The sequence below is a fragment of the Lonchura striata genome, chromosome 3 (assembly GCF_050655825.1).
Source record: "Lonchura striata isolate lonStrDom1 chromosome 3, ASM5065582v1, whole genome shotgun sequence".
Classification (NCBI taxonomy): domain Eukaryota; kingdom Metazoa; phylum Chordata; class Aves; order Passeriformes; family Estrildidae; genus Lonchura; species Lonchura striata.
The window spans coordinates 10,021,332-10,047,118 of NC_140705.1; the positions used below are offsets into that span (position 1 = coordinate 10,021,332).

A 25,787-nucleotide genomic window follows, 5' to 3' on the forward strand; every position below is an offset into this window, starting at 1 on the left:
CTGGTTTCTGAGCACTTTGATCCCATTGGAAGCAACTTTGCCAGCTCAGGTGTGGCTGAGCCAAGCAGTGTTGCAAGGTGTATATGCCTGGGTGCTGGGAATGGGGGATTTAGCTGCCTGTCATCATCCAGCCTTGACTGAGAGGGAGTTTGTAAGCTTGAAGACATTAAAAGGAGCAGTTTCTGTCTTTCAACCCTTTTGCTCAGGCAGCAGGACAGTCTTGGCAGAGACTATCCTTGGCTCCCACCCCACTGCAGGCCCAAGTGAACAGGTCACTATCACAGGCTGACAAATCCAGTGGCCAGTAGAGGCAAGGCTGCTGCAGGTCCCCAGCCCAGGGCCACTGTCAGTGGGGCTCAGTGTGTGTTCCCAGTAGGCACATGAGCACAAGCACACTCAGCACATATCTGGGTACACACATGATCAGTTCCACAGAAACATTCAACACACACACAAACACAATCAGCTCCAAGGGCCTCATCCTCTTCTGCTCTCTGGCAGATCATGATGAAAGCCCATTAATGGAATACATATATATACAAACACATTTTAAAATATATTTTATTTATATATATATATTTATACATTTTTATATGGACATCTATACAGTGTGGATCCCTCCAGCCACTGTCCTGAGACACTCAAGACTACACAGTAGCTGGTCCTTGAATCCTCTCATCTCCAGTTGGCTCTTGCACAGACACACAGTCAGGTCTCTCAGCTGACTTCCAGGCTCCACAATAACCCCAGTAGCTGGCCAGGACCACTGGTCCCTCCATCCAGCCTTGGTTGCTTTGGTATCTGTCTCTTAAAGCCTTTTATCCTACTCACCTGTTACTCCAGCTTGACATTCACCAGTGACACACCTAGACTCCCAACACACATGTGCACACAGAGCAGAGTCTCTCACTCATGAAAAGTCTTTGAAGTGGAGTTCAAGGAGAAGACAAGCCCTTCTGACGAGGTTCAGGGCATGGCCAGCCAGACAAAGCAACCAGCCAACCCTTGACATGTCACTGGCCTCTTTTATCCCCTTATCATTGTGTTTTTACACCTTTATTCCTTTCCAAACCACCAAGATCACTCCCCTTCTCCCTGCATTTTTCCTCCTCCAAAGATCCCACGGTAAATCTTATGCAATTCCAAGATGCTCCTCTTCTGTGTCCCATGCTGTGTCCTGTACCCTTACCCCTGTCAGTGCATACAGCCTTTCCCTTTAGCTCAGGTGTGCCCCAGGCTGAGACTCCCCAGGACAGCCCTGAGAGGGGCTGCACTGGGGCTCATGTCCCCTACTGGGGGTTTCTGGGGTTCCCCCCACTGCCTCTGATCCACATGTTCCTGTGGCCAGGCTTTAGTCACACTCCCCAGCCATCATGGGAAAACACTTTTGTGTGTGCCACAGGCTCTGCCCAGCGTGGACAGCTGTCTGCCAGCACTTACCCTGGAGGGAAGTGAAATGTAGCTGTGCTTAAAGCCTTTGGCAGGCTAAAGCCTAAATAAATATTTATCAACAGCCAAAGGTAGAAGAAAGAGATAATAAAAATACATCTTTTGGAAGGCTCCCTGTCCACCAGTATTCTGCAGGAAGGTAAATTTAAATTAATGTTGCACTTAAGCATTGCTTTGATTTTCAAAACAATGAATGGGCCCAGGTACATTTCCAGTGACCTGCTGTGAACCTGGTACATGCTGCATCACTAGGAAATTGCCAACGTATTATGATGCTCTGAAAATCTGAGAGAGGCAGCTCAGACTTTTTCTTCTCTTCATCCCAGTCTCACTTTCCCAGCAAGTGGAGATCAAGACCCACAGAACTTGGTCTGCCTCTGCCATGGTTGTCAGAGCATCACCATGGTCCCCCTCTCCAAACCAACACTTCAGCCTCACACCGGGACCACAGAGGAAAGGGTGAGGGATTGGGCAAGAGCAGGATCCAACATCACAAAAACAAGCTTGTTGTTTTCTTCCACTACAAGACAGCTGGATTCCCATTATAATTAGATAGCTATGGAAAAGCCTCATGGTAACCCCTACCAGCCTTTTTTTGACACAGTTCTGTGATGATTGCCATACGCATCAAAGAAGAGATTGCAAACTCAGCACTGCCTTTTTGTTTTGTTTCCATATAGTTCCATAAAACCCATGAGGGGTTTTACCAACCCAGAGCAGAGGGAGGTGCTCCTGATGGTGACAGTGTTTCATGACATCCCTTGTTTGTCTGGCCACAACTCAGTTGCTTTAAGACCATGGCAAATCATTACATCTGGTAAACTCTGTTAACCAGAGATCTCCCCAGATTCTCAGTCTGTCAAGAAAAGACATTAATAAATTGCCATTACCACAGGGCTTCCCTATGTGGTCATCCACTAAGACCCTTGGGGAAAGAGAGAGCCCTGGGACAATCTTTACTCACTTTGACTCGTTGGGAAGCCATCCACCCAGTGCAGGATCTGGCACTTAGTCTGCTGCCCTATCTCAGCTACAAATTAATGTTAAACATAAATGTTATTCATCTCTAATTAATTATTAAGGCAATGTGTAACAGCACTCAGGAAAGATCATATTGGTGTGTGTCTGGATGCAACCCAGCCCTCCCTAAATCATGCTGAAAGCTGACTTCCCTCCTGCTGTAAGCACATTACTTCAGTCTCAGTGTTGGTACATAAGGAGAAGATTTGTCACCCTTCTGGAAAATCAATAGGCTCTTGGCAAACTGGCTTCAGTGCTGTTAATCATCCTGATGGCACCATCTGCCCATCTACCAAACTGCAGCAGGGGAACCACCCTGCCTGAGGGCCCCCTCAGTGCCTGCAGAGCCTTGGCACAGCTGGGTTTGCACCTCTCACTGCATTTGAAAGAAGCCCAGCTGAAGGTAGAGGAGATCTGGGGACTGGGAGTGCAGAGTTCATGGAGAACTCTGTCATGTCTCCTCAGTATTTCTGTTGCATGTCTGGGGGCAGCGCCTCTGCCTGGTGCCCAAACCCAGCTGAATGTTCACAGGAAAAACAGAGGAGTAAAAAATGCTGAAAATTCCAGACGTCTGAGGCATCACTGCTGGTGTGTGCAGCTCCCCAGCACCTCATCAACATGCAGGGGATGAAGACATCCCATGGCAGCAGCTCCACTGACTATGGACTGTCACTTGTCACCACATGAGACTCTGATGTAAGTGCCCTACCTGCCCTGTAGGGAAGGGTCTTCTCCTCCTCATCCTCCTAACGCAGCTCAGTGTGGGGAAACCTTCTGTGCAGGGCCAGGACAGGCTGGAGACTGGAGCTGAACTCCAGGAAAGGATGAAGCAGATGAGCATGAGCAAAGGAGCTCTGGCCAGGCTGCAGGGCCATTGCTGCAGCAGAAGTCCTGGCTGCTGCCTCTGGAGATGTGCTCAAAGTGCAGCAGCTGCCCAGCTGCTGGGGTGGGGCAGGACCCTTGCACCACTGCTGTGGCTTCCCATCCAGCCCTCCCAGCCTCTGCATTCCCCCAGTGCCAGCAGCATGTGGGACCTGCAGAGAGCCAGGCTGGGGCCAGCAGGCTGGGGACATGGGCAGGGCCCGACTTCCTCCTGCTCTGTATTAATCAGTGCTTTTCTGAATCACTGATGTGGTTTGGCTGTGGGATATCAACTATGAGATTCAGAAATTAATTCAACTTGGGAGCTTTGGATGACTCAGACTGCTGTGAAAACACCCCAGGGCAGAGATGAGATGTAGGGAAAATTCACCCTGTGGGTATCTCTCAATGGACTTTAGCTGAGGACAAATTTAATTTGCAGAAGTGAAGCATATTTTATTTACTTTTTTAAACTAGTACTTGAAAGTATTCAAATAGGTAATCAAGATGCTCTTAATGGGTTGCGTTTATTGAGAGTTTGTTTTAAATCCCTCAACCTCAGAATTCCAGAAATATTTCCTTCCCCCAAGTGAATTCTCTGTTGAATTTTAATAATAATGATTCTACTGCATTAATTATGAAAATCAGAACTCACCAAATAAACAGACAAGATGACACAGCAGTGATGTTAGGCTGCCCACCTAACCTGTGATCCCGCTGGAAGTTGTCTGTAAGTCTCAATGGAAAAGCAGTATGCAGTAGTTATACTGCTTTTAGGACTTTGTAAAGACAGAGCTCTTTCTCATGCATCACTGGGCTCCCAAAAATGGGTCTGTGTTATAACAGCCCTTAGAGTTCACTTAACTCTGCTGCCAAATATCTGCCCAAGAGAAAAAAAAAAAAAAAAAAAAAAAAAATTTTGTAGCTGGAAAAATATCGAGGCAAAGGATTTGAAACACTGAGCCATATGGACTCCTGCCTTAGCTCTCAGTGCAGCAATGCTTCATTGCAATCAATAAATGTTTCATCATCATTTCCAATGCAGGGAGGCTTTAAGGAGCCCAGGCTCCATTCTTGGCTCCACTGTCTGCTCACTGTGAGCTTTAAGCTTAGTTTCATGTCAATATAGCAGGACTCAGTGCCCTGTTTTCTTCATGAAATGCAGGCTGTGTGCTGGGGACTCCCAAGGAAGAATCAGAATCAGAATCAGAATCAGAGCAGTTTGGACTGGAAGGAACCTCCAGTCCAACCCACCTGCCATGAGCAGGGACATCTTCAACTAGATGAGGTTGCTCAGAGCAGCTGCTGCTGTTCAGCTTGACCTTGAATGCTTCCAGGGATAGGGCACCCACCATCTCTCTGGGCAACCCTTGTCAGTGTTTCTCAACACCTTACTGTAAAAGCTTTCTTCTTTATAGCTTAATTGATCCTCTTTCAGTTTAAAACTATTGCCTCTTATCCCATTACAACAAGCCCCTACTAAAAAGTCTGTCCTCATCTTGCAGTACTAAAGGTACTGGAGGTTGCTATAAGGTCTCCCTGGAACCTTTTCTTCTGTAGGCTGAACAACCCCAACTCTCTCAGTCTGGAGAGGTGTTTGAACCCCCTGATTATTTCTGTGGCCTCTTCTGGCCTTACTTCAACAGGTTGATTGCCTTCCTGTGCTGGACACCCCAGAGCTGGATGCAGGAGTGTGGGTGAGGTCTCACCAGGGGCAAAGGGGCAGAATCCTCTCCCTGGGCATGCTGTCCACTAAGCTTTGGATGCATCCCAGGATGTGGTTGGCTTTCTGAAGTGGTGCTCAGGGTGCTCCACTCCCAGTGTGTAGGGGATGGACAGGCAGCAGACCGCAGCAATGGAAAGAAGCAGGCAAAATATTGACATGCCTTCACCCCTGGGAAGCCAATGCTGATGACTGGCAGCTGGAGGGAAGCAGCTGTACATTATAAGAAACAGGCCCAAAGAGCAAAATCTGGGGAAAGATCTGGGGAAATTCCTTCCAAAAGCAAGGCCTTGTGCTGGAGGACACATCTGGATCCCATTTGTTGTCCATTGTCTCTGGAGATGCATCAGATTGTTTGAAAGCTCCCTGTGACCCACCCAGCCTGTGAGACACAAGGGTTGGATCTGGCTGTTTTCACAGACTAAAGTCTGGGATGTGACCAGGGGTGAAATTCACTTGGAGGAAGGAGTTCAGAGAGACCTGTGTGCCTTGCACTGGGCTTTAGGAGAACCTCAGCAGGAAGTGAGGGGCAGTTTGGCCACATCTGCCTCCAATAATTTGGCACTTCTGTGACAGCGGGGGGTGGGGATGATTTTAAGGCTTTGTGTTTAATGATGCAGGTTTTATATCAGGCTGATTTTCTTGCTTTACTGGTGGATGTGCTGGTTCCTTCCTTACACCCCCCCAGCCAGTCTAAGTCAAAGCCACCCCCACAAAATGCTAAGATAGTGTCGTGGACAGTGTGGATCCTCCCTTGGAGAGGTCATTATCTCAGGGGCAACATGGGTCCCAGGACACTGGCTTAAGAAAAGCCAGATAATGGAACTTAAAATAACCCTGGAGAAATTGCTTCTCTGTGTAGTAACAAAGAGACAATTGTTGAAGTGACCTGCTAATATTCAAAGTGCTTTTAGGAATTAATTAGCTATTGCTGATGCCATTTGTGACTGACTACATCTGCCTGGGACATTGTCAGAGCCATCAGCCAAAGTTTTTGCCCTTCTGAACTTTATTTTCTATAACCTCTTACAAGCTAGAGCAGGTATAGTGCTTTACATGTGTTCTTTCCTTTGCAAGATTTATGATATGGGCTATATATCTTCATTTCTGCTTAAAGCCATAGAAAACATCTCTGTGGCTCCTGACACATCATGAGCATGAATCCAGGTATTCCCTTCAGGGGATGCAGGGCTCTGGTGGTCTGTTAGCTGCTGGACTGTTAGCTCTTTTTTCCTTCTGCCCCAGGAGAAATGTGCTCCCCTGCTGTCCTGCCTGAGGGAATGCTGGAAAAGGAAAACTTGAGATTGCTTGCCAGTCCCACCTCTTCTGAGAAAACACTCCTGGAGAGAGCAATATCCCACAAAGCATTTCCATGGGTCGCACTTTGCAAAGTCCATTGAACTGCACAGTAATTTGGGTTCCAGGGTGAAAACATGAATAAGTTTCTTCTGCATAGCTCATTGCATTGCCTAGCAGAGTTATGGTGAGATGCAAATGTTTTAATTTTTAAGGGGGCTTCTGCATATGTACAACAAAATGCAGGTCCTAACTCACAGCTACAGCTTCTTTGTGTTAGGAACTACCACATCTTAAATAAATTACAACATTCTTCCACCCATACTCCATCTGCAGAAAAAATATATGTAATTAACCCTTCCCCATTATCCCTTGTGTTAATCTGTTTGCACTCACCTTGGATAATGAAAAGTCAAATTCACTTTGTGCTCAGTTACACAACTTGAGTCTTGAGTTTTGCTCTGGGTTTCCAGCAAGCCCTGAGCTCAGCTCCAGGAGGCAGCTCCTGCTTCCCAACCAGCTTTGATTTCAAGACAAGACAAAGAGCCAGGTTCTTAAAATGCACAATAAAAGTACCTCTAGGGCTATCCAACTTCAGCACAAAAGCACTTCATCTGGATTTCCAAAAATGGCAGGATGATGGATATGTTTTGAATACAGTGATGAATAATTCGGTTTTCATGTATTTGCCTGACTCATCCTGATTTCAGCCTGAAAGCTGCCTTCCTTTCTAATCACTACTGCTTCAAGATAAGAAAGCCATGACCCTGGGGGGAATCCCCTGTCCCAGGGCAGTTACTGCAGCCTGAGAGAAGTGTCCCCAGTGTTGTTCAGCAGGTGGCTCTGGTGGGTGCTGTATTGTGGATGCCTGGGGTAGACACAGGGACAGATGGACACAGGAACCAGGAGGCCTCTATGGCAGAGGGCAGGACTTGTTCCCTTTTATCATTTCCCTTCCAGCCCCAGGACAAACCTCTCCCTTGCTCCAGAGCTGGCATCTAAGATCAGAGCTGTTTGATCTCACTCTCCTGCCCCAAAAGGAGCTTTTCTGTTGCCAGTGGAGGAAGCTGGCTCTGGGTGGGCAGGGGCTGCATGCAGCTGTCCATTGCAGCACAGTGAAACAAGTCCCTGGGCAGACCGACCCATCCCTCGGTCCCAGCTCTTTGTCCTGCCCAGCCGCAGGGCGAGGAGAGGCTGATGCTGCCGAGTTCTTCCTCACCTGACTGCCACTGACACCTGCCAGCCCCGCAGTCCCTGCAATGTCACCTCCCTGTCCCTCAGCTCCCAGGACCCTCTCACCTGCCTTGGGCACAGCAGACATGGGAACTTGTCTGACCTTAGGGGACACCTTACTGCTCTCTACAATGATCTCTCTATGATCTTAGAGGTATTGTCCTACCTAAATAATTCTGTGGTTTCAAGGAAGCCAATATTAAGCTGAGGTTTCAGCCTACAACTGCAATGCCTTCCCCATCATTCCCATCTTTGCCAATGCCTATTCCAAATCCCCCAATCCCTGTCCTTTGCCCATATTCAGGACTCCTGAGTAAAGTATTTTGGTGCTGTCTGACAGGTATTTTGCATTGTAAATATGAGGAATGCTACTTTTATGGGAAACTAAACTAGAGTGGAAAAACAGACGGGGTTGCTGGGCGGGTTGGCAGCACAGCCCTCAGGGCAGGAGGAGCAGGAATGCTTGATCCAAGGGGACACGGGGTGAGAGGACACTTTGGGAAGCTGATGAAGATTGCAGGGGATTTTTAAGGACCATTTCTGTTTCCAGTGGCCTGGAGTCCAAGCAGCTCCAAGGGGATAAAAAGTCACCATATGCTTCTTTACCATGGTCATGCTTGTGCCTGGTACATGAGAATCCTGGTAACCTGCAGCAGGATCAGTCCAAGCCTTTTGTCTTGCTCCAAAGGACACAGCTGTGCAGGTTTTGGGGATCCCAGGGACCCTGATACCTGGAATAGCTTGCAGCATCACTTAGGTGTGCTCAAATACATCCACACTCCTCTGTACTTTCTTGCTGGGCATGAAGCATGGCTCCTGTCTGCAGAGTGGACTGGGAGCCATCCAGGGACAACAAAAGGGTAGCTCAGCTGGTACAATTTACAGAGCAGCCCTTCAGACAGAATGAAACCCTCCATACTTTCTGCAGCCTCTGCACACTTAATATAGATTGTAAAAGTATAGGTAAGAGGGACTACTTGGCCTAGGAACAAAGAAGATTATTGGCATCATTTGGTCCTCCTGCTTCCTCTTCAGTGAGATGAGATTATTTCCTTTTATTTACAAATATGAATGAACTAAGATTCACAACAGCTCAGACAGGCTGAAGTCTCATTACTTCAATTTTAAACAGGGTGGGATGTGAGTGGAAAACTGAGCACTAAGAGCCCTGGAGTAAGGCCACAGCAAAGGGAGAAGGACAGCAGATTCAATACCCTGAGAGATCCTGGGCACAGCTCTGGATTCCTAATTCAGGAACTGTGATGCTCCTTGTGCCAGGGTCTGTACCTTCTGCTGGAAATCTCTGTGCATTCTGGTGCCATCTCTTCAAAGGAATCATGACCTGTTGATGATGTTTGGCAACCACAGACTGAGCAATGAAAAAAAGGCTGAACTGTTGCTCTACTTTGTTAATGACACAGTTATGCTGTGGGAAAAACATACTGCAAACTGAAGAACAGGCCCAGAATGTACAAACAGAAAGGAAATCTATTACTGCTAAGAAAAAAAAAAAATTATTCTGTCATTTCAAAAATTCTGGGCACACATCTTTGCTGTTTGTGTGTTGTTCATGTCTGGATTTTACATAGGTAATTCAGACAGACAAGCCAAGACTTGTATGTACAGTAATTCTCTTTCAAGCTACTTCTCATTTTCCCTGTTCTCAGCTCCACTGTTGCCTTTCATGTCACTGCATGGAAACCAGGGCATAGTCCATTAAATTAAACAATAACAACAGATGACCAAGCTTTAGAAGGAAAAGATGATCATTTATCTGCCAGACACTCAAGCCATAGGGTTCACTGTCTCTGAGGACAAACATGACACGGTAGCTTGATTCTAAAGACAGATGGGCTATTTCACTAGCCATTAATCTCACTGCTAGTTCACAAACCTAAGACCACCCATTTATTGTATGACTGTGGGTGTGCATCCTTTTTTAGCAAAAGCACTCCTTCATGAGGAATGAGTCACATACATAAAGACCCTGACAGTAGTCAACTAACTAATCAATAAATGGTAAAGTGCAAGATGTAGATCCCCCTGCACTGCTAGACTGAGTCATCCTAATGCTGGATTTATCACAGCCTAGACAAAGTTTCTAATAAGAGCACCAACTGTACAAAGTAAGGGTTTTCTATCGCTTCAGCTAAGTCAGCTGAAGCTCTCAGAAGTGACTGACTGAAAGGGTTACACACAGTGGCCTGCATTAGGAAAGGTACCTAAGCAGACCAAGGGATGTCAGTGTCACTATAGACTTGACATCTGTGAGGGCACACTTGGAATGTTGCATTCAATTTTCTGACCCCTTCCCAGTTCAAAAGGAAAGCAGAGGAACTGGAGAGAGCTCAGCAGAGAGCTCCCAAGACAGAGGTCCAAAGCACTTTGCCTACATGAAAAAGCTTCTTGAGTTGGGCTTGTTGAGTTTGGCGAAAATAAAGAGGCAACATAACAGCAACATACAGCTCCACAAAAGAGTTACAAAAAGGATAGAACCAACCACTTCGGTAGTAGAAGATGATACAGGGAAGGGCAACAGCCACAATCTGCAGCTTGAGATGTTCAGATTGAACTTCAGCAAAATTTCTTTATCCAGAGAGCAATGCAGAGAGATGGTGGGCTCTCTAGCTTCAGTGTTTTCCAAAACATGAAGAGACAGAGGCACAGATAAACAACTTGACATGATAATAGTCCTGCTTCAAGATAGAAGTTGGACAAGAGACCTCCAGAGGTCAGTTCCTACCCACAATGGAATGGTCTGTGATTCCCAGAGCTGACTGTATTTATTTCATCCCCTAAGTGTAAATGACCTGGAGAGCAAGTTAACACTCCTGAGAGAGCCCAGTGAGGTCTTTTTCATTTCCTATGCCCCAGCAGAGAGCAGGAGAGACTAAACACCAAAACCTCTGCACTAGCTGAGAACTATTCAGATAAACCCACTCAGTCTAAGTCAGTGAACTGTGTTTCTTGAACAGAGAAAAATTTAAAGTCATCTTGAATTCTACTCTGCCCCACCCAAACGGAAATTTGTCCTTAACCACAAATTATGACAATCACTTGAACTTGGGCTTATGAGCATGCCTGACCAGAAAATCACCAAAGGAGGATTTTCTGCCCTCTCTCACACATTGGATTTTCCTTTACTGTCCCTAGGTGTAGTCCATCTCTGATGCTTCTGAGGAAGTCAGGAAAAAGCCCAGAATACATTCAGATTTGTGCACCAAGGTAAAGCTCCCAACAAGTTGTTGCAGGGTGCCAGCTGAAGGATGGGACCCAATGATACCCAGGGTCTAGAGGTGAAGTATAGATCTTATGATTATCTTGAGGTCAATGTTGATAATCCATTTTTCCTCTGAGCCCATGAAGAAATTATCTAAGCACAGGTCACAGGGATCTGGAGCTTTGGAAACAGACAGGACCAATAAGATCTTGTAGGATAACCTGTACAAGCTGCAGTTACAGAGCTCTGTCCACTGTCACACAGTCACTGTGCTGCAGAAATAAATGGTAAGGATGCGTTGCCTCTTCCTGGTACTTCTGTTGTAAATGTCTCGGGAAGGAGAAAGAGATTCCAATTTACATATCCTGGGGCTGAATAGATAAGCAATCATTTTGAAAAATGAGTGTACACACATATAAACACCCACACATGTTGTTAAACCTTCTGACCAAGGAGAGATAAGCCTGATGCTGATTGTTTATGATCATGCAGTAAAATTGCTATGGAATTGTTTTTCTTGGATGAAAAACAGAAACAGACACATTAACTCACATCATTGTAATGCCCGTTTTATTGCAATTATCTTTTAATTCTCTGAGTTTTCAGCATCTTGTTTTGGCATTATAAACACCTGCAAATCCTAGGCAACATAAATAAAAAAGAACATCTTGTTACAATAATATCTATAGAAAATGAGATTGGTGCCGAGTATGATAATTGCAGTTTTCCAGTTCCCTTATATCCATACACAAACCAATAACATATAAAGGCTATTTATTCAAAGTGCTAAGTCTTTTCATGTTCTTTATTAGAGCACAGCTCCATGTAATAGGCTTCATAAATAGGTAAGAAAAAAATTGTTTCAAAAATATTATAATCAGAGAAATTGTATTATTCTAATTTAGTTAAGTATCTGAGACGCAGCTCCTTTAAGAAGTTTCCCTGACATCAGACGAAGAGCCTGAGGCAGTGGGATGAAGGTAACCTAGAGCTCTTAACCTCATCAGTCCTTTTGAGAACATCCCCTCCTTTAAGAGACTCATCCCAAGAATTTTATATTGTCAAGGGATTGAGGAGGAAAAATTGTTCCCTCATTGGACTTTGTTGGCAACTCCAGTAAAAATCAGTGGAAGGAAATCCTCCTAACACTGTTTAAGTTAAGGATTTGGATGAGTGGCATCTGGCCTATACATTATCATACCTAACCCTTGGAAAAACAGACTGTTGGTGCTTCCCTGTAGCTGCTGGTATCACCACACAGTGGAGCAGGAGGGATGACATTGCAGAATGAGATTGTAATCAGATACACAACTCTGAGATGGGCTGGAAGAGGCCTGGAGGATCAAGTAACCTGTGTTCTAGGATCACATCAGGTTAGGTAAAAGGTAGCAGGATTGTATCAAGTTCTATAGAAGAATGTTGACAGAAAGTTAACTTTTCGTATTTTAACAAGTCATTTTAGGGACTAACTCCTAGACCGTTTTAGTCTATGACAGATATCCTGGAACCTTCTGGAAAAATGTGAAGAAAACAGCTTACAATACCTCTCCTTCCCCTAGAGCAGGAAAAAACCAATTGTGCCTCAGCATAATGGAAACCAACAGTGACTTCACTGTGTTAGGGGTGGGTGAGAGCACAGCCTGTGACTTTTTTGCTGTGCCTTTAGAATCATAGAAATTGGTGGAAATGGCTGTGGTAGAAAATGTAAGGGAACTGGAACCTTTCTGCACACTGCTCCAACACTGCACTGCCCTCATGGGGCACATTTCCCCTAAGCCCAGCCTGAACATCTCAAACCACAGCTTGTGACCACTGCTCTGAGTTGCTATTATAAAGAAGGGCCCAAGTGTCTTCACAACTTCACTTTGAACAGCAGGGCTCAACACTAGATACATGATTTCAGGTGTTGAGTCCAAAGAGACAGACTGTTTCCTTGCTCTGCTGGTCACACTTCTCCTAATGTAGCCCAGTATGTGGTTTCTTTCATTCCTAGTCAGAGTATCTTGCTGGCACATATGCTCTAGGGTTTTCTGGTTGTTTTTTCCTCACTTTGTCACAAAATAGTTTTTTGTTGGTTTTTTTTTTTTTTTCTTCAGGGGATCACAGGAAATGCATGGGTGAATGTTGGTACTTGACTGAAGCTGCTTGCATCCTCACCATGAATGGATGAATCCCAGATGACAAGTACATTCTCAACTGAGTAAACTGACAGAGCTTTAAATAACTTCTTGTCTCATGCCATAGGGTTTTCTGTGGGGCATGTGGGATGGTTTCTGAGACAGAGAAAGGACTGTTGTGACTGTGCACCTGGAACTGGAAGAAGCATAATCTTCCCAGGGTGAATACCTGAGTGAAAAAGGGTTTATTTCTTGTGACCATGGTGAGCCCTTGCATTATTGATTTGAGAAGCTCTGCAGTCACAGTGGGCATAACCAGGTGTAAGTAATCAAAGGCATTGCCAGGAATGGCTATGGGACTCAGCCTGCTATGTGAATAATATTTCATTGTCTATCTGCATGAAGTAAGAGGTAAGAACCTGAGAAACAGCCCTTTTTGGGATGCAAAATACAAAAGCACATATTCCTTTGGAATCTCTATGTAATGCCAAGGCAAAGCTGAAAAGAAGAAAAACATGTCCCCAGAATTTTAAGGAAACATGAGAAATCATAGCTGTGGTCCATCTCACTTGGACACTTACTGTCACTCACATTCTACTCATTGCTCTTTACAGAAGAATATTTTCTGAGCCTTGAAAACCAAGGGGAAAACCATGAGGTGCAGGCAGCCACGTGAAGGAAGGATGTTATCTCAGTTTGCATCCCTGGTAGTTGGAGCAACTTCCAGCAACAACTGGAGGTGTAAAGTGACTCTCTGTAAGAAGCGAGGGTGGTACTTAAAGTGAACCAGTGGGAAATAAAAAATGATGCCACTGAAAATGAACAGGATGATGTAGAGGATCTCTATTTGGGGTTGATCAATGATGGGAGCTAACACCAGGTACACAGCTGCCATCAGCACAATTACGGGGATGATAATTGGGACCTGTGAAAGCAAAACATCAGCATAAATACTCATGCAATTCTGGGCCTCTGTATGTCTGGACAACCCTGGAACTTCTGCAGAAGGCTTTTTAGATTAAACCTTTCTGCAACCTGAGGTATTACCTAGAAATAATACCAATTAATCCAGACATCCTGTTTCCCACCCAGCCTACTCCACTCCAAAGCTGAATATCCTTGCAAGAGCTACACCACCATATCACTCCTTAAGCCCTAGTGTTTCCTGCCCTCCTAGACCTGAAGATGCAAACTACTGGGTTTAGTGCCAGGTCTACTCTTGCATCTAAAAGCCAAGCTGTAGACAAAACACAGAGCAATTGTATCCAAATCAACTGTACCTTAGCACCCTTGCACAAAAAGTTTTATCCATGTGTTGGCAGACAGGTGGACAGGCAATCTCAGCAGCAGGTTCTGTAAGCCTGGTCAGAAAGCATTTAAACTTCAATTTGAAGCCACCCTTCCTTAAAGGAGGGTGGCTTGTGCATTCATTAGTAATCCTCAGTCACTGAGGAAGCACTGAAGATCAGCTCACTCATGGCATCAGGAGAAGAACACATGACTCTTGATTTCCCTCCTTTTATCTGTTTTGTGGGGAACAAACCTGTCCCTATGTCATCTCAAAGAACTTGGGGCACTCCACCTAAGTTATTTTTCCCTCTGCAAGGTTCTTACACCTGGGCTACCCTCCAAGGAGTGTGCTCAAAATCTGCAAGCATAAACAGGTGATTGCAATGATCAGAATCATCCTTCATTTACCACTTAAATCTTTTAGAAAAAAAAGGATATGGTAGACATATTTTCATAGTGAGGAGGTAGGTAGGGCATTATTAGCTTATCAAGATAGAGAATTCAACCTTGACTTATGCCTGTATGTCCACACTGTCTCACCCCTTGTTGGCTTTGCTGACAAAAAACTTGACATTAAAAAAGGAAGAACAACCACATTGAATCTGTAAGCCACCAGTGCTCACTCTTTTCTCTAAATGTTCTCTTAGTCTTTTGAACAATATAGGAAAATATTTGAGGGTTTTATGTTATTATTTTACCTTGTAAGATCTTGGCAGTTCTGGTTTCTTGACTTTTAAATACAGGAGCCCAGAAATAGTCATTCCATAGAAAAGCCATGCCATAAAACTCAAAGAAAAGAAAAAAAATCAGACAGCATTAAACTTGGGGTGAGATCATCCAGGAATGTCAGTCCTACCTTGCAAATCCCAGATGTTCATATCTCCAATTTAAAAAGTGAATATTGATATAAATGTAGTAGTTCTTTCATTAATTTTCTTTCTAGCACAAACAATGAGAACTTTAGAATTACCTGAACATTACTGATTCAATGGGGATGAATCACATTCATTTAAGTCTCTAGTGACAGGAGCATTCATGCATTGCAAAGGTGCTGGTTCCCAATTTCTTTTTCTTTCTTCCCTCCTCCTCTCCCCAGTATTGGTTAGAAAGCAATAGCCCAGGCTCAAAAAGATCATGCAAGAAACTACTTATAAACAATGTAAAACCCAGGAGCACAGGGGATGCAAAGAGAAACCCTACACACACATACCTGAAAAAGTTCACGATGCTGGTGAAGCTTCCTGATATTATCATTATTAAAGACATGGCAGACGTAAAGAGTAGAGCAGGGGAGGGTGTGAGGCGTCGCACATGAACCATGGACAGAATGTCTGGCTGAAAAACAAAGCAAAGCCCTGTATCATCATTTCATGGACTCAGAGGTCCTTACTCATCCTCCTCAGCTGCAGGTGGGAGCTTTGCCTGCAGCCAGAGCCACTCATAATCAGCAAATAAGTGTCATATAAAGCCAGCCCAACTCCAAGGAGTGTAAATACAGGAAACCCCTTCAAGAGTACTTTGATTGTGTCTCACTGGTTTAATATCAAATATTTTGAGCAGGCAAAATGAGGTTTTCAAACTACTGATGTGACAGAATTAGTCAAATTAGAGCTTTCCTGACCACCATCAGGACCTTTGCCACAGGCCTCTGCCCTCTGTCTGCCCTCTGTCACGTCTCTCTGGGACTTGACTTCTCTTGGGATAACTGGAAAATGAGACAAGGACTATTCCTGAAACATTTACGTGAATACAAATTAAACCAGGATTTCCTTCAGGATTAGTAGCCTCTTTATTGTTTGTTTCATTGGCAAAGTCTAATGAGAAAGGCTGCTTTTAAAATTTTATTTTATTTTATTTTTAATTCACAACCAAAATATAATGCAAGGACCTTTGCTAGAGATGAATGTCTGAGAAATGGCATAAGCATTCAGCTCATAGTCTGGTACGGTCAGATTCAGACCATCTGTGCACTTCTCAGCACAAAGCTTTGCATGATAGAGCAGGCACTATCCTCAGAGACAGAAGTTGAGGAACCAGTAACCACCAAAACCAGCAACCACCAAAACCAGAAATCATCAAAACCAGCAACCACCAGTCCAGTCATTTCCACCAACCTGGTTGTTCATATGGATAAAAGATTCCCTGCTATGAACCAGGAGTGGAGCTGGTGTGGAATCATAGATTGATAGAATTATTTTGTTTGAAAAGGACCTTAAAGATCATCTAATTCCAACGTCCTTCTGTAGGGAGGGGACAGCTTTCACTAGACCAGACTGCTCAGAGCCCCATCAAGCCTGACCTCAAACTTCCAGAGACTGAGCATCCACAACCTCTCTGTGCAACCTGTTTCAATGCCTTCACACCTGAGGACTGAAATGCCAGACATTGTGGGTGGGAAGGACCAAAAAAAGCAGAGAGATTCAGGAGGAACACAAGAGGACTGCTCAAAACAGAGAACAATTCAGCCTTTTTCTCCTCTTTGTGGTGCAGTGTGATTAAGTGTGTGTGGAGGTGTACCTGTGAGTGAGGGGGTCTGCATCAGCAGCTGGGATGTGACAGCAACCTTGGGGGCTTGTTTACCCAGATACCAGCAACTGGGGAGACTGGGATCCAGGTCCTGCGTATCTGAGCCCAGCTGTTGGAAGGACCCACACTGTACATATGTTTTATATGTATTTCTCACTAAGAGACCCCTGATCAGCCACACAGAGAAAATGAAAGGCCCTTGGTGTTGTTAGTGCTGGTGTTTGTGTGAGCCCCAGGTAAGTCTATATGTGGACCTCTATGTTCCCTGCTGGCTCTGCATGTATATATACAGATATATATGTATGTATAGCTGTATATAAATATGTTTGATACCTGTATTTGGCTCTGTGTGTGGCTACTGGACTTATTGGTTGGATGAGGGAGGAGGGAGCTGCAACAGCCTGACTTCCACTGAGTCACCAGATCTGGCCTACTTAACAAAACCAATGATAAACCCAAGATAGGAGAGATTAAGGCTGCGTGTCACCTTGTAATTGCTATGAAGCTTGAAAAGCAGAGATATCCTATGCTGCATCTAAGCTGGACTACCCATGTGAAGACTGGATCACCCCTGAGACCAATCTGTGTAGTCAGTATACCAGCTGCAAAGGCAGCTGGAGGGTGCTGGGCTACCTGCCCAGTGCAAGCAAACACACAAGCATGGCCAGGTTCTCCTTTCCTGGCAGATATATTGACTGGGTCACCCCACAGCCTGTGACTGGTGCTCTAATGCAGCAATATTTGAGTGGTTAATTTCAAAGCTGTTCTTAGAATTTAGGCTAGATGTGAAGAAGTTCTTATGAATATGCTTTTGGAAGTGCCTGATTGAAGAAGACCAGAGACAACATACACCTTACATTTGCAAGAGATGGGGATTAATGAGCAAGGAACAAACCCCTTGAAGAGCTATCACTCTGCCAGCTGAACATACACAGTGTTCCCATCTCTGCTTTAGTGTCACAAGAGGGTGAAGTTGCTCAAAGCAAGCCAGACCCCTTTCTTTGTGCTTACCATATGGCCCTCCCTGGCAGCAATGTAGCACACGCGGCCTCCGCTGAAGAACGTGCCGTTGGATGAACCAAACGTAGACAGGGCCACCGACAGGGAGATGAGCCATGCCCAGCTGCCCAGGACTTTGTCCCTGAGGTGGGAAAGAGTTCACAGCATAAGATGCAGTTCCAGATTTATTGAATACTTACTGTAGAACCAGACAGGTTACATCCCTCCATTATTTCTGTATTATACAGAATCTTTTTCCAAAGTCTTTCTAAAAATTTAAAGTCTTCTTGCAATTCCCATAATATTAGTGACCAGTAAGTTTGTCTTGTCTGACAGCTTTTCTTCCTGCTATATATTCTGTCCACACTACAATGGTGTACAAAGAGGTCACAACAGGCAAAACCACCTTTTTATGTACTGATGCTGTGGAAAAATGCCTGAAGATACTGCAAACACAACCAATAATATTAGCTCAGAAATCACAGAAAAACTGTTCCCATCACACTGGAAGAAATATTCTGCATTACAACCTCTTCCTGAATAGGCATAGGATTTTAACCCTTCAATCCCACATGCACCTATTACTGTTCTTCTGTGAATCTGACTTAAGCCAAAAAAATTGTTTGAATTCCAGATGTTTGGAACTACAACATGTTCAGAAATTTCTGTTTTGCAGTAGCAGAGTCACAGAGTTCAAGATAAACATTTGGAAGGAATGATAATTTTCTCACCTAAAAATGAAGATTGTCTTCTAGAATGAAGCAGCATTAAGAGTATTAACTGAGTAATAAATGATGGTGTTTGGGGTAATTATCACATACACAAACACTGTTTATCTAATTGGCAAAATCAAAAACTCAAATGTTTTTTTAGATCACTTTATTTCAAACAAACTGAAACCTGTGGTTGCTGTTTAATCACTGTCATCAAAGAAACACCAGGAAGTTTCCTGAACTCCTTTTGTGGCTGCACCTCTCAGCACTGAACAACGTTTCTTTCGGGCAGTTTTCCTCTTATATAGGGAATAAATAAATTAAATAAATAAATTTAAATGTCCTCCTCTGGTTTCTTTATACTCCTCTCATTCTTTCTTAATGGCCTGAATAGCTGAATGTCTTACTTGTGAGCCACAACCTTCACTTCCTCCTCAGACTGGCTCCCTACCTGTTCCCCAGCCTTTGAGTGCCCAGCTTTCCTGTCACAATATTTCTTCCTGAATTCACTCTTGGGTGAAAAGGTTAATCAGGCAGGAAAAGGAGATGTGTTACAAAGGAAGAAGCTCACAAATAACTTGTTAATTAGGAATGATGGGAAAGGAAGTGCAGGAAAGTACATGACACTGCAGCTTAGTGAGGCTTTGTGACATGCTCAAACAAAGCACTAGACCTTTAAAAGCTCCTACTCATAATGATGTGAAAGGCTATTAGAGAATACATCCAGCAAGAGCTCAGTCAGATCTTCAAATAGGAGATCTTGTGAAATGCACACAGAAGCTGCTGCTGACTTTTTAGGAAGAGCAGTACATAATCTGTGGATACACTGTGTCATCATTTCTGCCAGACAACTCATTTAGGGCTATCAGGGATTCTGTGTCTTTGGAAATATTTAAACTAAGGCTGGATGTTCTGGTGGAAGACCATTGATGGTGTCTATACCTCTCATGATGGTCCCTTCCTTCTCTTCCTAAATTCCTTGTCTTGTACAGAAACTGTTTAATGCCACCAAATACTTCAGGTTGATGAAAGGTAGAAATTGTTTCTGTGCAGGTCTGGGAAAACACAAGCCAACTGAAGTTATGAAAGGCAAGCCAACCTGTGTATAACAGCTCTCAAAGGTGTTGTTGAGATCAATGCCATTTTCCAGTTCCCCACAGATGGAGAAACTGAGACAAAAGACTCAGGTCTGCTCTAAATTCCAGGTGCCAAGTAGACAGGATTCAGCTGGTTGACTCCTGTCTCACTCCCAACACACTGCATAAGCAGGGCAGCACATTGCCCTCCTCATTTCCCTGGAAATATCAAAAATGTGCACCATTTATCAATCCTGAAGTCTGGATGTGTACCCTCACTGTACTCCCAGTGCCTGTGGGGAGATGCTGCTGGTGTGATCTTCATGTCTCCTTTATGGACACTTTCCATGAGGCAAAACATGACTTGGGGGAGTTACAGGTTCCAGGTGCAAACAAAGGGAATGAGGAGTAAGGAATGTGCCATCTTGGCAGCCTAAATGCACCTTGGAGACCGTGGCCAGAAGGAGCTGTTCAGCCTTCACCTCAAAGAACCACAGATTTATAGAATCATAGAACAGTTTGGAATGGACCATGAAGATCATCCTCTTCCAAGCCCCTGCCATGGGCAGGGACACCTTCCACTAGACCAGGTTGCTCAAAGCCCCCTCCAACCTCAACTTGAATGTTTCCAGGGATGGGGCATCCACAGCTTCTCTAGGCAACCTGTGCCTGTGCCTCACTACTCTCACAGTAAAATAATTTCTTCCTTATGTCTAAGCTAAACCTACCCTCTTTCAATTGAAGCCATTCCTGCTTGTCCTACTTTTACATGCCCTTGTAAAAACTTCCATTCCAGCTTTTTTATAGCCCCTTTAGGCACTGGAAAGTGTTGTAAGGTCTCCCTGGAGCTTTCTCTCCTCCAGGCTGTAGAGTCCCAGCTCTCTCAGACAGCAATGTGCTTCTGCCCTCTGAACATCTTTGTCACTCTCTTCTCTGTAACATGGCCTGACAGGTCCCCCTGGCCTGACCAGTGCAGTGCTGCCATTCCCTCTGGGAATAACATTTAAATCTCCTGAAAGTCAGGAGAGAACCAGTGTTTCTCAGGGCTGCGTTGCCCATGTTGCCCCATCAGAGCTCACCCCCAGGTGACGGCCACAGCTCCTGAAGACAGCAGCTCAGAGGGAGTCATGGCTGCCAAGTAGCTCACATTTACCAGCACATACAGGCATGTAACCAAAGGAATGGCAATCATCAGAGCTCTGGGAAGGGTCACCTAGAAAAGGGATGACAGCAGTGTTAGGTGCAGCACTGTGCTTTTTTTGTTTGGTTTGGTTTTGCCACCACCCACGTCTCTCATTCAAATTTTTCCACTCCCTAAACTTTTCCTCAGAATAAGACATAGATCCAGATTCACATGGCAGCTTTCACACCAGTCTTGTACAGTTCCAAAGTTAGTCTAAAAAACCGCACAACCAACCAACCAAAATAAATCAAACAAAAAGTACCCACCAAATCTTATTTAAAATATTTTAGTTTGTAGCTGTCCAAGATGGCTTTTGCATACTTCTTGATTATTTTATACTGATATATTTATTAGTAGTATGTTATGTCTCCTGGTGTGCTGAATCTTCCCATAAATGCCTCACTGTCATGGACAAAGTTCCAGTGTATTGCATCACATTTAACTATTCTACAGTTTACATCAAAACAAGGGTTTGATCTCAAAATCTTAAAGGGGATTTACTCTAGGAAGGAAATATTTATTTTTTCTTAGTGGCAGGATTGTGTCTTAGAACACCACAGGATCATTTTAAGACTCAATAAAATCATAGTGTCTTATGCAACTGAAAATATTGGGAAATGTCAACTATGCATCTAAGAACCTGAAATATCAATTTTTGCATTCCCCATTCTCAACACAGGACAAGATATAGCAATTTCTACTGCTATATCCCTTCCCCACTCTGGAAGGGCCTGAATATCAGTGCTCACAATCCAGTGGGAGAGAGTGGCCCTGGGATCTTTGCTGCCATTTAGGTTAATATTTAATTGTATTTGCATTTAATCTGTAGGATCTTGTGTGCTGCACTGGTACAAAGCACACTCTATAAACCCTGCACTCACACAACTCTTGCAAAATAAGAGTTGTTCACTGCTGCAGTGTTTGATCTGTGAAAATGGGTAACATGGCGCAGAGAAAGTGATGTGAGATGCAGGTGAGCTACTTCAGTGCCTATAGCATGGACTGCAAAATGCTAAAATACGGATGTTTAAAAGCAGGGATCATTAACAGAGTTAGATTCCCTTTCCAGTGAGGCTTGGCTTGCTCTGAAGTTGCCCCTCAATGCAACAGGGAGAGATAAAGTAGTTTTCCAAAGTACAAATTATGGATCAAGTCTTTCAAAAAATACATGTTGTTTATGGATTATAGCAATGAGTGTTTTTCTGAATAAATCTAGGTGTCTACTGTGAGATCCTCTAAACACTAAGAAAAAACTTCATCCCCAGAGCATTCAAGTGCTGCTTAATAATTTCTTTCCAGTCAATGGGTTAATTTAGGACTTTTATAGGACCATAAGATGGTTTGCATTGGAAGGGACCTTAAAGATTATCTAGTTCTAACTTCCATGCAATGAGTAGGAGTTCCTTCCACTACACCAGGTTGCTCAAAGCCCCACAAAAGCTGTCTTTGAACACTTCTGGGGATGGGGCATCCACAACATCTCTTGTGTCAGTGTCTCACCACCCTCACTATAAATCCCTTGATTACCATTCTTAACACAATCACAGATAGAATCAAACATATTTACAGCAGGATTAAGTAGGTAAAACCCAGCTTGCTTGCTCACTCACTCACCTCAGGCTTCTTCAGTTCCTCAGTTACATAATTTAGGTTGTTCCATCCATCATAGGACCAGAGTCCCTGGTAAAACGCCACTCCAACTGCCCCAACACCTGCAGTCGTGCCTTGAAAACCATTCTGAAAACTCTGAGTTTGTCCATTGGCAAGCAGCACCAACCCACCCACCACAATCACCAACAAAGCCAAGAGTTTGGCAGCTGTAAAAATGTTCATAACAGATGTTGCCAGCCTCACATTGAGACTGTTGATGATAGTTAAAATCAGGATGCAGGCAGCAGCTGTACATTTGACAGCAACCTGCGGAGATGAGCAGCCTGGGTAGAACGGCGCAATGGCGTACTCAGCAAAGCTCAGACACACAGCTGCCAAACCAGCTGGTCTCACCAGGATGACAGAAGTGTAGGCAAAAATGAAAGCAGGAAAGGAACCAAAAATCCTCAAAATGTAAATATAGTCTCCTCCAGACTCTTTAATTATTGTTCCAAGCTCAGCGTACGACAAGGCTCCAAACATGGCCAGCAGACCACATGCTGCCCAGATCAGCAGGCTGCTGGCAGGGTTCCCCATGTGATGTAGTACCCACTCAGGGGACATAAAGATCCCCGAGCCTATCATGGTACCTGCAATTAATGACACGCTGCTAATCAGGCCGACCTCTCGTTTCAGTCTTAACTTCTCCTTCCCTTCACTCATCTCTGTGGATGAATGGAGTGGATCTGTTGCCTTCATCTCCCTCATTGTGGAAATGTGAAGAGACAGAAGCTGTTGTAAGGAGAGAATCTGAAAAAGGATTTGAATAAGGACTACCTCAGGCTTTAAGGTTTAGTTAATAATTACAAAAGTCACACTGAATGCTGTTGAGAAGCACAAACCTATCTTCAGCATTTCACATTCTTTCATTATCCATCTTATCTTGGTAATTTATTATGCCAAGTTTGATTATCCCTGAATCTCATTGCAAGCAATGGTAATCCTAGTTATCTCTCCTTTAAATAATACTGCAAACAGCATCTGAAATAAGGACGAGGTAAGCAAAGTCCCCATGCAAATCTGTACTTTATTCTTTGCTGAAAAGTCAAGGTTCAAGCACTCACTTCAGTGCTCAATCGTATTTCCATTCTTCACCATAACATGATCAAACAAACAAGTCTGCTGAGCAACATGCTAAGGCTCTGCTCAACAAGGAACATTTCCAGTGTCTTGATCAAAGAAACAGAAAGGTTTTGCTAAAAACAGTCCAGAGACTCGTTTTCTGCACAGTAGTAGGGGCAATATGAGCTTTTTCCAATTTTAGGAAGTGGAGGTGGAGAAGCATGAAAAGGCTGTAATTAGATTACCATTGTACATAAGGTGTGCACACTCCCACCAGACCACAATCTTCAGAGCACTTTGTCACACCTCATCATACATACATTTCAATGCACACATGACAGAAACATGGTACAAGATTTTGAAGCTACCCCTGACCCTTACTTAGATATCTAACACATAAAATTCCAGGTCTTCAGGCAGGTTCTGCTATAAATATGACTATTACAGGCAGACCTTTCTCTGCCCTTCACAGCAACCACAGACCTTGAATCTTTAAAACTATCTGTCCTTCTCAAATATTTGAGCTAAAAAAAGCATGACTATAAACAGAGCTATTGTTTCTCTAAAAATTCCTTATAAATCATTTAGACTTCTCTTTTTCTTTGCCTTTTTGTAAAAAAAAAAAATCTAACTAGCTTTGCAGTTCTCTGCAAGAAGGTAACTCTTGGACTCTTAACATAACTAGTAGGTCCACAGGAAAAACACCACACACAAGTCATATAGTTTCTCATGCTAAGGCAAATAAAGGTGCTCAAATTTTATCGTCAGGTTGAAGGACTTTAAAGAAGAAAAAAGCTCTCAAATCTCATTAAAAAGTAGATTAAAAAACAGAGGGGTTAAGAGTATAAATGCTATTATTAGATTAAGGAAATAATGAAAAATTTTGATGGGTTTTGTGAAAGATTTTTCTTAATTTCAAAGTCCTTATAGAAATTAACAGCTGATCACGGGGTAGCTGTAACAAAAGCAAAAGCCTATACTTTATCTGTCAAGTAGGTTTTTTAAGCTTTCCCAGCAAAGTTGTGAGTTCTGAGAATGAACCTTGTACTGCAAGGGTGCAAATGAACACATTTCAAGTTAATGGTTTGCAAAGTGGTTGAGAACTTGGAGGGAGGCATCCCAGTAATGCAGAGTATTTTGGTTTGCTTTCACTAAGTGACAGTGCTCTTCTTGTCTGGTTTAGCTATTTGTAGTGTATTCTTTAAATTGCAAATGACACTGTAAGGCAATGCTGGAATCCTTCAGGGGTTCAAAGGTCTGGGTTTTTTCCTGCACTACTGATAGTCCTGTGTACATCAATACATGTATTATGTATACCAATAATTATTGAAACAAAGGCACAAAATATGATTAAATCAACGCTAAAGGAAAATTTCATATGACTACAGGTAGATAACTATCCTTCTAGTAAAGCTATATATATATTTCTCTAACTCTTCTCCTGTTTTAATGAAGGAACTTCTGTTCTGAAATGTAAATGCAAAGTTCTTGGAGGGGATTTTTTCAAACCTTTAGTGTAGTTGCTCCTAGAAATGAATAGCTTTTAATATAATGTTGTAGGAAAAAAATTAGAATGTCTTCAAACTTTATTATATCAAAAAAAAAAAAAATCTGTAAAGCCCCTCATATAACGAGAATTAATTAACTGGCATGTCAATAGCCCCAGTCAATTCCTAGAGGGAAGTCTCTTTCCGATCCCAGATTCATTGCTACTCAGTTCTAACAGCTTCCACCTAAAGTAATAAGGAATCTATATAATAATAAGAAGAACTGAGGCTATTCCTGTGGAAGTTAAGGTAGTCTGATTGCTTTGGATTTTTTTTTTTCCCCATTGTCTTGTTCTTTTTTTAACTGATATTAGCAGTAAGGAGCAGCCTCAGATAGGAGCAGCAGCAGATAGTTTAGTCAAATGAATTGTGACAATTATAATTTGTCAAAACTGAGTATGGAAAAGGGCAACTCACTGTTCCCTTCCCAAAGGGAGAGGTATAAGTAGGAGTAAAAAATACAAGTTCTGCCTTCTCCTCGTGTGGAGTAGCAGAGCTCTGCTGCTCGACCTGTCTCCTAATACATCCCCTACCTGAACAATTCTCACTTACCTTTGACACTGCAATGGGTGGTTGCCATCTGCTGGTCCCGAGCAATAATGCGACGTGGCTCAATCACTTTTTTGTTTGCTATTTTTCATTCCTGGCTGAAAAGAAAGCCTACTGTAAGTATTACTCCTTCAACATTAAGATAGCATAAATAGACTATATTCGAGCTGTGAATGAACAGTCTCCTTAGTGTCTTCATGGTTTTTTTCATCTCAGAAGGACTAGAGAAAACCAATTTAAAGTAAAGGTTAATGTCAGTGCTAAAAACTAGGC

The 25,787-nt window shown here is 43.5% G+C and overlaps 1 protein-coding gene across 3 annotated transcripts; it reads right to left on the minus strand.

The window, feature by feature from the left end:
- Positions 1–6,265: 6,265 nt before the first annotated feature.
- Positions 6,266–25,647, minus strand: LOC110467985 (b(0,+)-type amino acid transporter 1). 3 transcript variants are annotated; one of them, XM_021525461.3, is made up of 6 exons: positions 22,321–25,647; positions 20,603–20,736; positions 17,747–17,876; positions 15,420–15,544; positions 14,908–14,995; positions 6,266–13,844 (listed from the first exon to the last, which is right to left on the minus strand). In XM_021525461.3, exons 1-6 carry the CDS (start codon positions 23,062–23,064, stop codon positions 13,611–13,613), a joined length of 1,455 nt encoding a protein of 484 aa, XP_021381136.3. In that variant the 5' UTR covers positions 23,065–25,647; the 3' UTR covers positions 6,266–13,610. The 3 variants fall into 3 exon arrangements, 1 of the variants encoding a protein (XP_021381136.3); XR_014953563.1 differs by lacking the exons at positions 17,747–17,876; positions 20,603–20,736; positions 22,321–25,647 and adding an exon at positions 14,200–14,280 and having other exon boundaries at positions 13,710–13,844; positions 14,394–17,731; XR_014953562.1 differs by lacking the exons at positions 17,747–17,876; positions 20,603–20,736; positions 22,321–25,647 and having other exon boundaries at positions 13,710–13,844; positions 14,200–17,731.
- Between the last annotated feature and the right edge of the window lie 140 nt (positions 25,648–25,787).

Excerpts from the sequence above, each read along its gene's own strand:
- LOC110467985 (XM_021525461.3), bottom strand. The coding sequence starts at position 23,064 with ATGAGGGAGATGAAGGCAACAGATCCACTCCATTCATCCACAGAGATG. Across the intron at positions 17,877-20,602 it reads GCTGTGGCCGTCACCTGGGG|GGACAAAGTCCTGGGCAGCT; the intron begins GTGAGCTCTGAT and ends TTCCCACCTCAG. Across the intron at positions 13,845-14,907 it reads AACTGCCAAGATCTTACAAG|GTCCCAATTATCATCCCCGT; the intron begins GTAAAATAATAA and ends TTGCTTTCACAG.